Raw genomic sequence first — 13,822 nt, forward strand, 5'->3', positions numbered from 1 at the left:
GATTTTTCAGATCACAGGGTTTACACAAATTGCTGGTTAGGAACTATGCCAAATCCTCTGATTTATAAAAGCTGTTATAATAGTTGTGCAAATGAAGGTAGGCAGGTAACTCCACACACAATTTTGCACACAGATCTTGGCCTTTCTTTTTATAAATACTGGTCCTAAACAGTAACTACAGAATAAATTTAGCTTCTTTGATCCAAGTTAAAGTAATAGATCGACAATGGGAAAGTTGGCAGGTTTGTCTTTCAGATCCATGTAGTAGATCTGGACTTGATATTCTGCTTTAGTACTACAAGACACATCTCCCATTGATACGAATGCAAGCAGGAATATAGAGGCAAGATCCTTTAAGTGGGTCTGAGAGGAAAAATTGTGCACAGTTTATTTAATTAAGAAAATTACAGGTGCAGCTGAATAATGACTTCGATTAAAATGTAATTAAACTGAACTAACAAAATAAAAGTGAAATGGGTATGTCTTTTCGAGAATCACCCCTCTTCTTCAGGCCATTCAGAGACTGATTTTTGAAAACATGTCCAAATTATCTTTAGGTTGTATCATTCCAATTAAAAGATTCACGCAGGGTGTCTGAGAATTTTTTGAAAAATCTACTGGGCTAAGACGCTTATCCTAAATCCTATACCAAATAACAAAGATAAATAAGTGTACATTTTCAGAGGTCCATAGAGACAGAACAACATGCCATAAATTGAAAAAGACAAATGTGTTTTTGTTTTAAATGACATGAAGTAATAGCAAAAGTTTAAAAAATGAAAATCTCATACAGAAATTAAATGTGCTATACAGCTGTTGTGCAAGATCAGGATAAAGAATGGAGAAGGGAAAATGTTGTAAACTAGTTTCAAGCACCATAATTTTACATCATCTTTAGCTTAGTTTGTGTAATTCTATTATACTTAATTAAGTTCTTGAATCTAATGAGTGCTTTTGCTCTTGGAGAGTTTGTTTTCAAATAGTATTAATTTCAAATGGCAAAGTTATCTTGGCATCATACTTTCAAATGCCAAGGGATTTTTTCTTGGAAATGTTATAGGTACAAGCATTGTATTAGCTAGTATGGAAAATGCATCCAGTCAAAAGATCTGTGTTTTAAACGCCAGTGTATAACAAGTAGTAGATTTAATAACCTGAAAAATGAGTGTATTATAATTGCACAATTCAGTTTTAGATGAAAAATCAAGTTTAGAGCAGTATGTCCAAGAGTAACATTTTTGAAGAAAAGAGTATATGAGTATACGATATGTCAACACTGTAAAATATACAGGCTTATTTATTGTAGTCAAACAAGGTTCTGGACAAACCATGTAATAAGGTTTTCCTCTTCCTTGTATTGGAGGAAAAACCCAAATGTTTTAGAGATTCATAGATTTTAGGGACAGAAGGAACCATTAGATCATTTAGTCTGACCTCCTGTATACCACAGGCCATTTGTTAAATCAGGTTAGATTTAGTTCTCCGATATAGATTTGAACATGATGTTTTGTCCACACAAGCAAGCATATTTGTAATGTCAATATAAGAAAGCGTAAATCCGTTGATATGATCAGATAGTCATGACTTTAAATTGTTATGCTTTTGTTTTTACATGTTCCTTTGCAAAGATACCATAACTATGTTTCTGGAGAGTTGTGGCTACTGTTGGCATTTTGTATAGCAAGGTTTCAAAGGGCTGTGACAACGTGCAGCCAGCTTCACTTGTTTTCCATTATTGATTTTGCATCACCTGTTCTGCATACACATGAGCTACGCTAAGGCTGTGGCAGAGCAGGTCATCTTTAATGTATTATAAAAGGGGAGAAGGACAGGCAGGGAAATCTAAATCAGGATCTTTGGCTTTTTGCCTGCATGTCAGAACAGTGGCCTTCATTTCATTCCCACTACACTGTTCTGTTAGTGAGCTGGACATAAGCCAAAATATTTGATGGACATTAATGATCTGATGTCGTGCTGCTGAACCTCTTGTGAGAACTCGGCTTGGTGCCTCCCCTCCCATCATCACTGCCCCTTTTCATCTCTCTCGCTTCACCAACTTTGGCTGCAGAGTGTGTGTTCAAGTGTATTTTAGAAGCAGAAGGCTCTCCTACAGTCACTGAACAGCCCTCAAACTCAAGTGCAAGCATTTGGGAGAGGGAATTACATGTGGATTTATTTCTTTAAAAAAATAATGCCAGGAGATTCCAGCAATTGGACTGTGATAAAAAGATGCCAATAAAGTTAAAAGGTAGAGTGTATAAAACTGTTATTCAATCCATCCTAATGTATGGAGCAGAGACTCGGACGGCCACAAGAAGAGAAATCAGCATGCTCTCCACCACCAAAATGAAGATGGTGAAGTGATTGGACACTCCATGATAAGAAACAAAAGGAGGTTGTGAGGAGCCTAATGCAGGTTGCCCCAACTGAAAACAAATTCAGGGAGGCTAGGCTACATTGGTGTGGACATGACCAGTGGAGACCTCAGAGACCTTATATTGGTAGGATGGTCCTTGCAATGATTGTGGAAGGAAAAGGACCAGGGAGGAAGCCAAAGACTAGATATCCGTGTACCTTAGAGAGACCAATTTGCCTAATAGCCAGGCGTACAATCATGAGTTTTGGAAGAAGGCTATAAAAGTCGCCAACCCCAAATAGGGAAGTGGCAAGAAAGAGTAAGATGATTCCAGTGGTGGAGGGCAATGTATATAATGCATAACTGTTTAGGCAGAGGAGTTGCTGCTTGTGTTGAGGTAAATAACAGACTGTTCTTAGATATATTAAAAAATGTTATTAATTTCCTCTGTCATCATAATTTGCATGGGTTTAAGAGGAACACGTAACTGTTGTCTACACAAAATATTCACTTTGTTGCAGATTTGCACTGAAAATACAATAATAATATTTTTTACTTCTATTGAGAGTTTCAATTAAGTATCTCAAAAGCACGTCACAAAAATGGCTATCACCACATTGTACAGATGAAGAAACTGAGGCACATACAAATTACAAATGCAAATCCCAAATTGTATGTCCATGTATGATTAGTAAGCAGGCAAGTTGGACATGTGCAAAAGTGTACACACACTTATAAAAAGTTGGCCAAAAATGATTTTCCCAAGGTCACTCAGTGGGTTAGCCCCCCTACATTAGTCACTCGACTAAGCACAGAAATTTTCTGTTACAGGTACTGTATAGCCCCTATGGCTGTGACATATGAGCAAATAACTATTTTTTTACTTCATGATTTTGAGTGAAAAATGTGGAGCTTCTGCTTTACAATGAATTGTGTTGGTTGTTAACACAACAGAGATGATATCTCTAATAGCTCATTCTGAAGGACAGACTAATTGCACAGTGTAGTGATGTTTGTGTTTTAATCTCACAACTATATGTCCTGATAACATAAGACAATATCATTGGCCTACATCATTGGTATATGGGGGAGAGGGATAGCTCAGTGGTTTGAGCATTGGCCTGCTAAATCCAGGGTTGTCAATTCAATCCTTGAGGGGGCCATTTAGGGATCTGGGGCAAAAATCTGTCTGGGGCTTGGTCTTGCTTTGAGCAGCGGGTTGGACTAGATGACCTCCTGAGGTCCCTTCTAACCCTGATATTCTATAGGTTCATAGATTTTAAGGCAAGAAGGCATCATTGCATAGCAATGGGGCCTATGGATGATGGTATGGGCATCTCTAGACTGACTGCCACTGCACAGCATTACATGGATCTGGCATTGACCATCACACCACTCTTCTAGGGTAAACAGAATAGATTGAGCTTCTTTACCCTTTCATGGTTGGGCAAGATTTTACAGACCTCGACTCATTCTTGTAGCTCTTATCTGAACCCTTTCCAATTTGTCAATATTCTTTTTATAAAGTTTGGACACCAGAACAGGACACAGTATTTCAGTAATGGTCTCACTAACGCTGAATTCTAACGTAATATCACTTCCCTACTCCTACTAGATATTTCCCAGTTTACACATCCAGGAATCAGATTTGCTCTCAGCCACTGAATTGCATGGGAGATCATGTTCAATTAGTTATTCTCCATGACCCCCTAAGTCCCTTTCATTGTCACTGATTTCCAGGATGCAGTTCTTGAAACAAATCTGTTTCTAAATGTATGTGGCTGTGTTAAAGCACACATTTTAGGACACTGAATGGTTTTGCAAGAATATCTGGCACTGGATATGCTCTAGTCCTTTCCAAATTAACGCTGCCCATCAAAACTCAGATTGGGTGAAAACCTCCATACATGTCATGAAACTAGCAATTCTTCCTCGGTCTATGCTTTGCATGAAGTTGGAAATTCCCAGTGCTCTGCTCAAACACCCTAGATTACAAATACTGTCTTCCAATCAGTAAAGTAGCAGAGTTTATTTTTCATAATGCCTAGATGTGCTGTGATACAATGCATTCTGTTTTCTTTTGGAAATAACTAGAATATTCCTTTATAGCAGTACTATTTGTTATATGCAGTTTTTCCACAGATGATCAGAATGTAGTGCAAAAAGAAAGTGTACAGAAAATAAAATAATGTAACAAATGTTCCTACATTAGATTCAATGTGATATACACATCCAAAAGGCAGAAAAACTTGGAAAGTAAGTTACAGGAAAACATACCTCAATATGTCCACAGTTTCCATACAATGTCACAAAAGGTATTGGAAACAGACTGTATTAATTACAAATCCTCACACATTTGTGGAAACTGTTCTAACAAGCCAGAAGAGCGTTATGGCCTAAGCGCCAGCTTTTCAAAAGTGGCCTCTTATTTTGGGTGCCCAACTTGAAATAGATTAACATAAAATACATCAGGTCTCTGACTTAGGATAAGTCTTAAGTTGGGAAGCCAAAATTAACAGGCTACTTTGGAAAAAATTGGGCCTTTCCATATGTTTAAAATGTACTTATTTCAGTGAGGATGCATTTACATAATAAAAGAATCTGGTTAATTAATAGGGGTAAGTCTCTCATCCCACTTCTCCGCAGAACTGTAGGGACTCAGACACAGCAGAGTCTGTGCGTTTCTACTGCTTATGGAGAGAGCAGGATTTCATGAAGCCAGTTCAAGGAGTGCCAGTTTGTACTCAAGGGTTTGCTGCATTACAGAGTAAGGTTAGGGCAAGGAAGGTGAGGCCAATAGATCTGACACTAAATCAGATCACATCCTTTCTTCCCAACCACAACCATGTGGTGGGGACAGTCCATACACAGGGATTACTGCAGTCCTAAGTCTGTAAAGGCAGCCACGGAGCAGCATCTCTGTTGCTTGTGTCTGGGAGGAGGATTCCTTCCCTCAATCCCTGTGGAAATCCCTGTACCTACCTTGTGTACTTTTCTTAGAAATGTGGATTTATTTTTCATTCACTCATGGCACTGGGGCTACAGAAGTCACCTCTGAACAGTGTCGCTGCTGAGCGGGTTGGCAGCTGCAGAATCTGCACCCTAATGTGCCATGGGGCTGAGCTCTCAACTACTTGTGAATACCTGGTGGGAATAGGAGTTTAGGTATCACCACTAGGTCTATAATTACATGGATCTGTTGGCCACAAATCCCTGTCTAGGGGGTTTCAACAGGTAACTGCACAAGGACAGTAAGAGCTGACTGAATCCTCGCTGTAGGCTAGGGAGGTGAATTCCATCCCTCACTCAAACCCTGCATAGCTTTCGCATAATGCCTCTTTACTTGGGCTTTGTGTGATGAGGGAACTTTACCTATTAGTAACCAGAGAGTGTCTCATCCTAAAGCTATTCTTGGTTTAACAGATATTTTGGAAAACCTGGATTTTTTTGTTTGTTTTTGTTGGACAATAATGCAGTATGCAACATGCTATTTCTTCATAGTAATAATGAATCATAATGAATAGATAGGCAGAATCTGTGATGCATGCAGCAGCCCTGTAGCTGGCTTTATTTTGTTTTGTTTAGGAAAAGTAGAAATTCATTCCAGCATTCCACGGGTTCAGGTTTCAGCCAACACTTTTTTTAGGGGGAAGGGGGTTGCACTTTAAGCACTAATTATAGCACTGTGGGGAATAGCTTGAAGCTATTGAACCTGTTGTTCTAGTAAAGAGGCAAATAAAAAATATACCAGAAGCATGTTGAAATATTCTTCACATATTCTATCACCATCATTACTGTGTTAATGCATAATCTGTTTTAGTTCTTCAGTACATTATATGTTACCTGCACATAGAATATTTCCACAATAACTTATTAAAGACACTGTAAATATTAAGAATGTAAAATCCTATGAAAGGGTGAAATGCATTTGTACTTTTTTTCTTTTCTTGTTTAGATTTCTCTTCTCTTTTAAGATAAGAAAATGGTGCAATTCAGAACTAAATTAAGAAGATGAGGAAAATAAACTTTGAAATCATGAATATAGCTACAATTCTTTTTCCTTGCTCTCTATTTTTTATCTGCATGACTTATTTCCTCTACCTGGTGTAGCATTTCAAATTTATTAGGACAAAATTGCCTCTCATTGCCTGTAGCTCCCACTGCTCTAATCTCTCCAGGTCACTGGTTCTGTCTTCCTGTGTGTTTCCTACTCCTTCACACTGAGTTTCCTCTCCCTCATCAAATTTGATCACTCTGGAAATGACACCAAAAAAACTTCCACCCAGTAAAGAGAATCATTAACAGACTTCAGTTCCTGTTCATCTCTTAGGCAGAAGAACACAAAGATGCAGAAGCAAGAGTAAGGAAGCCTTGTTTGTAGAATAGTGATGAATACATGATTTTAACTTTCTAGAATGGTGGGACTACCTCTTACCTCACCTGCTCATGTTTCACATGTTCAATGGAAGTTGTTTCAGAGACTACTTGGAAATGCCTTGTGGACCACTAATGGTCCATGGACCACAGTGTGTAGATAACCACTCTACAGTGATGTGTACCGTGACTGTCAGTAAGGTATCAACTAATAAAGCTATAGCAATGTATAAACTTGGAGCAATGGAGGCTCCTTTAATATTGTTGAGGAAGTTTTCCATGTGTCTTTACAAGAATGTTCATATTGGCTCTGATTCCTGGCAGAATCTGGCCCTAAAACTGGATTAAGTGGCCCAGAAAAGATCACACCAGCGTAAGAGTGATCCTCCTGTGGTGCTGAGCTGCAGAAAAGCTTTACACCAATTGCCCTCTCTGTTGCTAGTAGTACAAGGAAAAGGGAATGGCCAGAAGAAAGTGGGCATGTTGTGAGCTCCTGGGCCACCCCTATTTTTCAGCCCTTTGTGGCCTTTTGCAGTTGGTATCAGTTAGAGCAGCTCTCATGCACAGTCTGTGCACATCAGCTATACCCAGAAAATATCTCAGTAAAATTCTTCATGTACCTAGACTGATGATACACTAAATGTCAGTGAAGTGCTTTTTTTTCTTGTCAGAATTGAAGGCCGAGGGTTTTGAGTTGTGTGGTTTTTTTGTTTTTGTTTTTTAAATATTCAGACATTTTCTAAACGCTAGTGACAAAGATAAAAACAGTAGGAGAACATCTCAAAAAGTACACTGACAACCACAAGTAAGGTTGTGGAATGCTTTACAGTATTTGGAAAAGAGTCAGTAATATTATTGCAAAGGCAAGACATGAGAAGACATAGCTCTGTACCCAGGGGGGATGGTTGATGCATTTTTATCTGACATCATTGGCATGAGCACTCTGAATGTTCTGCTGCACTCACATTCTAGCCCATGCCATTCCTCTACTATAATTCACATCACTGACTAGTGTTTTGCTTCTGTCTAAAAACGTGTGTCTATATGGTCTGTAAATAGAACTTTTGCTTTCAAGTAATACAAGATGCAAAACCTCCTGGCAGCCCCGGAATAGACTTTTTGTCCTGACACCCTTGGGCATCTGGAGCATGACAGATGGTAGATTTAGCCAAATTGTAAAAGCTACAGTATGTTACGTGTGTGTTTGTCTTAACTTTGTAACACAGCCCAAATGTCTCTTATTTAACTTCATATTTTAAACAGAGACCAATTTTAAACTGGGTTCACATACAGTAGGACAACTAGTGCTGTTGCTTTAAGTAGGTTGTTTGGTATCTAGAGTTACTAGCAAGTTTATAATTTCCCGAGCACAAGTGGGTCCAATGAATTGAAGTGGGGTGTGAGGGCAGAGGGGAAAGGAGACAACCAAATAGTAATCAAACAATAAACAGTAAATGAAAACCAGAGCATACTTACTTGACATGTTATTTTGGGCAGGTTGGGGTTTTGTTTTTGTTTTTTTGGTTTGGGGTTTTTTTGTTTGTTTGTTTTTTAAAGACTGTCATTTGCTTTGCCAAATAGCTTTTAGGAACAAGATCTTAGCATATTGTCTAGACTGAAGGCTAAATTCCATTGTTTTCTGTGAAATGCTGAGTTGTTAGATGTACCATTGTCATAACTATAAAGGGAAGGGTAACAGCCCTCCTGTGTACAATACTATAAAATCTCTCCTGGCCAGAGACTCCAAAATCCTTTTACCTGTAAAGAGTTAAGAAGCTCAGGTAACCTGGCTGACACCTGACCCAAAGGACCAAGAAGGGGACAAGATACTTTCAAATCTTGGTGGGGGGAAGGCTTTTGTTTGTGCTCTTTGTTTTTGGGGAGAGTTCGCTCTTGAGACTGAGAGGGACCAGACATCAATCCATGCTCTCCAAATCTTTCTGAACAAGTCTCTCATATTTCAAACTTGTAAGTAAACAGCCAGGCAAGGCGTGTTAGTTTTATCTTTGTTTTCTCAACTTGTAAATGTGCCTTTTACTAGGGTGTTTACCTCTGTTTGCTGTAACTTTGAACCTAAGGCTAGAGGGGGTTCCTCTGGGCTCTTTAAGTTTGATTACCCTGTAAAGTTATTTTCCATCCTGATTTTACAGAGATGATTTTTACCTTTTTCTTTAATTAAAAGCCTTCCTTTTAAGAACCTGATTGATTTTTCCTTGTTTTTAGATCCAAGGGGGTTGGAGCTTGATCCACCAGGAGTTGATGGGAGAAAGGAGGGGGAATGGTTAATTTCTCCTTGTTTTAAGATCCCAGGGGTTTGGATCTGTACTCACCAGGGAATTGGTGAAGAGTCTCTCAAGGCTACCCAGGGAAGGGAATTAGCACATTGGGAGTGGTGGCAGCGCACCAGATCTAAACTGGTAGGTAAGCTTAGAAGTTTTCATGCAGGCCCCCACATCTGTACCCTAAAGTTCAGAGTGGGGAAGGAGCCTTGACAACCATATTGCAGTATGTTAGAGGAACTGGAATTCTTTGCTTCATGTAGATTAGAGGGAGGATTTTTTCCCCATTAGTCTTTGCACCTGGTATTTGTTTTTTATGGAAACAACATTAATTATGAACCTTTATTTTTTAAAGGCAACACTGATTTTGAAAAAGTAGAATTTTTTATACATGTAATAAGTGTTTTCCAAAAAAGTCACAACAGAAAGGTCAACTGGGATGTTAATAGTCATTATTCCTGTTCTTCAAAGCCTTATTTGAATTAATAAAACTTAAGTTGGTGTTTATTATTTTTAAATATTGCACTGCAGCATTTCTAACACTCAGGGCCTCATTTTCGGCAGCCCTCTATCTTGTTCAGGAGCGAAATTGCTCAAATAGCTATTTCTACCTGCTAAAATCTCATTTCACATTATTAGTATTATTTATTTATTTATTTTATTATAGCACTATCAACGTACTAGTGCTTTACAAAAATAAGATACCTTTCTCTGGACAGAGGAACTAATAATTTCAGGCCTGTTCCTGCAACACTTCCTCACAAGAGCAATCTTTAGTCTGCTGAGAAATTCCACTGCAGTAATTGTAGTAACAGGGTGAATCACATGCATAGGGGTTATGGGATCAGTGCCCAAATTAGCCAAATTCAGCCATATGAACTGGCCAGAAAAATATTTATTTCCTGTGGATAATTTCTACAAAAATGGAAACAAAGTCATGCTTAACTTTTTGACGAAAAACAGAAAATGGAAATAGTTATAGTCCAAAATGCTATTGTGGTGCCTGATGGGAGTTGTAGTTTGCGTGCCTCACGTTCTCATTCTCCTTTATAGCATGGGATCCCTTATTGGACAACATTTCCCAGGACAGATCATGGCCTCACCTCTTGGTGAGTGGAGGTGATGTATCATGGTAGTCCCTGTAGTGCTACATGGGAGATGAAGTCCAGCTGGGGAGTGTGACCTGTAGGGGAGAATGGGTATGTGAGGCAGGTGAACAATAACTCTCATGAGGCACTGCAACAGTATATCCAAATTGATATATTTCATTTTTTGACCAAAATGCAGAAACTTTTGTTTTGAGGGGATTGGAGAGGTAGGGTTTACTGAAAAATGAAAAATTTCTGCAAAAGCCATCAGTTTTTGTTGAAAACCCAATTTTGTATTGCATACACTGCTTGTTCTGATATATACAGTAGAGTGTGTGTGTGGCACGGGGGGCGGGGGAGAGAGAGAGAGAGAGAGAGAGAGAGACAGGAGTTATTTTCTTTTGCTTTTTGTTCATTTGATAAGAATATTGTAGGGCCAGACAGAAGTATGGACATCACTCTGGAGTGAAAACTAGCAGTGACAAACTAGTCTAAAGTGAATGTCGAGGAGGGATTTAAAGGAGGAGAGTGAGGTAGCTTAGCACTGGAACAAAGAGGGTACCAGTGGTTAGAGACTAATGTAATCAGCAGAAATCAGCCAGGAGCATAGTAAAAAGGAATGAACAGCAGCTGTTTGGCATGATCTTCTAGTCACCTCCCAATCCTAAAGAAGCTCCTGAACCTCAAATCCATGGGCATGGTGGAGTGAGTTGAGGCAGTAGATGGATGCTCTCTGTGTCATCAACCTGTCTCAAATTTGCAGGTATTCTCAAGCATAAACTACTTTTCCCTCAGTCAGTATTTCAAGAAGAGGGAGAGGGAACAAGAACAAAAGTTAGCGAGAGAGGTGACCAGAGGACGAATGGACAGAATGAATGAGACAAGCAATAGTTCATAGGTCTGATATAAAGCCCATGGAAGTCAGTGGAAAGACTGCCATTGACTTTTCTCAGCCTTGGGTCATGCCCTAAAAGGTAAAAGAGCTGCGAAAAAGCAGAACACAAAACAGCAAGGTGATGTCACTCTTTCTTGGGTTCACACAAGGGATGAGAGAGAGGGATGAGACCTGGAAGAGATGAACAGAACCAGAGTCTACTGCTCTAATCCAGATGTAAAGACAGAGAGATGATGGAGCAGGGAACACAATGAACTGAACTTTCCCTGTGCAGGAGCGGCGCTGTTATATGAGTGGTCTGCTGGGGCATGGGTGTACTTGATAAGAACAACCACAAAGTTTGTGCAGTATGATGTTGCAATGCTACCATTTGTGTATGTGTGAAAATAATGTCAAAATCAGACGCTGTGGTGTTAGTTGCTTGAATTGAAGCCCTGCAAAAAGTCCAGTACTGCTCCAGCCTTTTAAACAAGTATATTGTAATGTACATTTTTATCACTGGAGCAGCTAAGATCAGCCAAAGAAAGAAAAAGAAATTGAAATAGTTATACTTCCTGGCTGGCTGGACTGGTCTTGTCAGGAGCATGTGGATTTCATAGTACATTTAACTTGGCACCCTGGGATATTTTTTCCTTCGTTTGAAATGTTTTTTAATGAAAAATTGCATTTTAAAGGCATAACCTTATGTAAACACTAGCAAGGAGAATTTGATATCTAAGTTATTGTGTTGAGGAGAAGAATCTCTACAGGTACTGAACTTTATTAAACTCACAAAGTGAAACTCATCAATGTTTGTGAATTCAAGCACATATATCTGCCAGAATCATGAACCGCGGGATTTTTTTTTCTTACATTGATTTAGGCTCTATTACACTCAGCAAAAAATGCACTAATGAAAACCCCCTGTGCATCTGGATTAGATGAATCTTTGAATTGCTAATTGTTTAAGATTCTCTTGGTAGATATCCAACAGCTGTCTTTATGTCATTTGCAGCACACAAATCCACTCTGTTTATAAAAAAACAAAATATATGTACTAGTAATTTATTCATGATCACAGAAACCGAAGTAGCATGTGGCATAACATTAGTTCATCATACACAGGAATGAACCTACCACTTATACAAACCATATATTGCATGATGTGCTGCAAACAAATGAGATATAAATTAGGCTATTAACTTAATTGTAACCCTTGGGCTTTTTCCTTTGCCCTCAAAAGAATTAATAAATAATAAAAGTATGTCATTTTTCAGAACTAGAATTAAAGACATGTTTACTCCTTTGATTAAAATCTCTATCCTAATTAATATCATAGTGTTTGCAAACAGTCAATGAATGTATTTAGATTATGTAAATTACGGGAACCTCATATGTTAACCTGTTTATCTGTCTGCATGAAGTGCCTGGAATATGGAAAACTACAGTTCCCTGCTAGACAGCAGGCATGCAGTATGTTGATCATCTTCACCCTTTACATCAACACCAAATTGAGAACACCAAAATAATTATGGATTCATTTTCACTCCCACTATATTTATTTAGACTCACCTATTAAATTTTCTTAATATGTATATCTGTTTTAGGTCCTCATTCAGCAATTTACTTAAGCATGTGCCTAACTTCAGTTAGACTACTGACTTGGGGCCATAGTGCTTACTGCTAATATATTAACAAAGCAATCCTTGCCTGTCCATTTTTGTTTTAACAAAGTGTTTTACATTTACCATTTATAACATTTGTGCAACTGATCCAGTGTGGTTCCGAATACTTGATATTACTCAAACAGTACATGGCATCACTTGGTAATTCCAGAATGAGACATTCAGGAGAACCCTTATAAACAACTGGTTCTGTCTATTACAAATGTTTGTAGCTACAACATGCTCTTCTTTTGTTTGTTTGTTTACTATTTAAATCCAGTATGATACATTTAATGCATGTTGTGTGTCTTCTGCATTTCTCTTTGTAAGGCTGGACAGAATAGACCCACACCTACAAATAGAATCTGAATTTAATTTTTGTTTTTACGGTTGTGTTTATTCATCTCACTCATGTTTTGAATTTGTGAGGGTTAGCTCTTACCTCAGCTAAACGCTGTTTTTTCTTCACAATCTTCCACAATGAGCTCTTTTGTCTTTTTAAGGGGGGCAGGATTTGGGGTAAGGGCCCACTTGCTTACCAAGAAAAAAACATTAATCAAATCTTTCCTATTGTTTGTAAACAGGGACGAAATAAGTTAGGTTCCATTTTTGTTTGGGCGTCTGGAAATGGTGGAAGGAGTAAGGACCATTGCTCCTGCGATGGCTACACCAATAGCATCTACACTATTTCCATAAGCAGCACAGCTGAAAGCGGAAAAAAACCTTGGTATCTGGAAGAATGTGCATCCACCCTAGCTACGACTTACAGCAGTGGGGAATCCTACGACAAGAAAATAGTATGTGTTTGCTTTTTTGTAATGCTATTTTAATTGTATGTGGTTTTGTATTTTCTATAATGATTTTTAGGGGAGGGCAAAATGACTACTAGGCCTTTGTGTCTACGCGTGGGCTTGTTTGAAAAATGTTCACCCTTGGTCAATATGGTATATATTTGTATACAAGTTTTGGACCAAGAATTTGAATGTAAATTTCTGCCACTGTGTGTAGCTCCTTCAGCCTCCTTGTATTCTGACATCGATAATTCTACACAATACATCAAGTATGGTCTTACTAACCCTTGTGACAGAGACTGATTTCTCCTCTCACTTCCACTATGTGTCCTACATTCTTTCTGCTTTCCTAACTGCTTCCAAACTCTGAGCAGAGTCTCTCTGCTGTCATCCATA

The 13,822-nt window shown here is 38.5% G+C and overlaps 1 protein-coding gene across 4 annotated transcripts in view; it reads left to right on the forward strand.

Moving 5' to 3' along the window:
* PCSK5 (proprotein convertase subtilisin/kexin type 5) overlaps positions 1-13,822 on the forward strand; it is a 296,986-nt gene that overhangs the window by 137,403 nt on the left and 145,761 nt on the right. For 3 of the 4 annotated variants that reach the window (XM_005297736.4, XM_024105417.3, XM_065550516.1), the window contains one exon: positions 13,220-13,432. The exons of the other annotated variant lie outside the window; for it this stretch is intronic. In XM_005297736.4, coding sequence (XP_005297793.2) covers positions 13,220-13,432 — 213 coding nt within the window. The remainder of the gene's footprint in view (positions 1-13,219; positions 13,433-13,822) is intronic. 4 annotated transcript variants of the gene reach the window in all.

Source organism: Chrysemys picta, chromosome 6 (genome assembly GCF_011386835.1).
Source record: "Chrysemys picta bellii isolate R12L10 chromosome 6, ASM1138683v2, whole genome shotgun sequence".
Classification (NCBI taxonomy): Eukaryota; Metazoa; Chordata; order Testudines; family Emydidae; genus Chrysemys; species Chrysemys picta.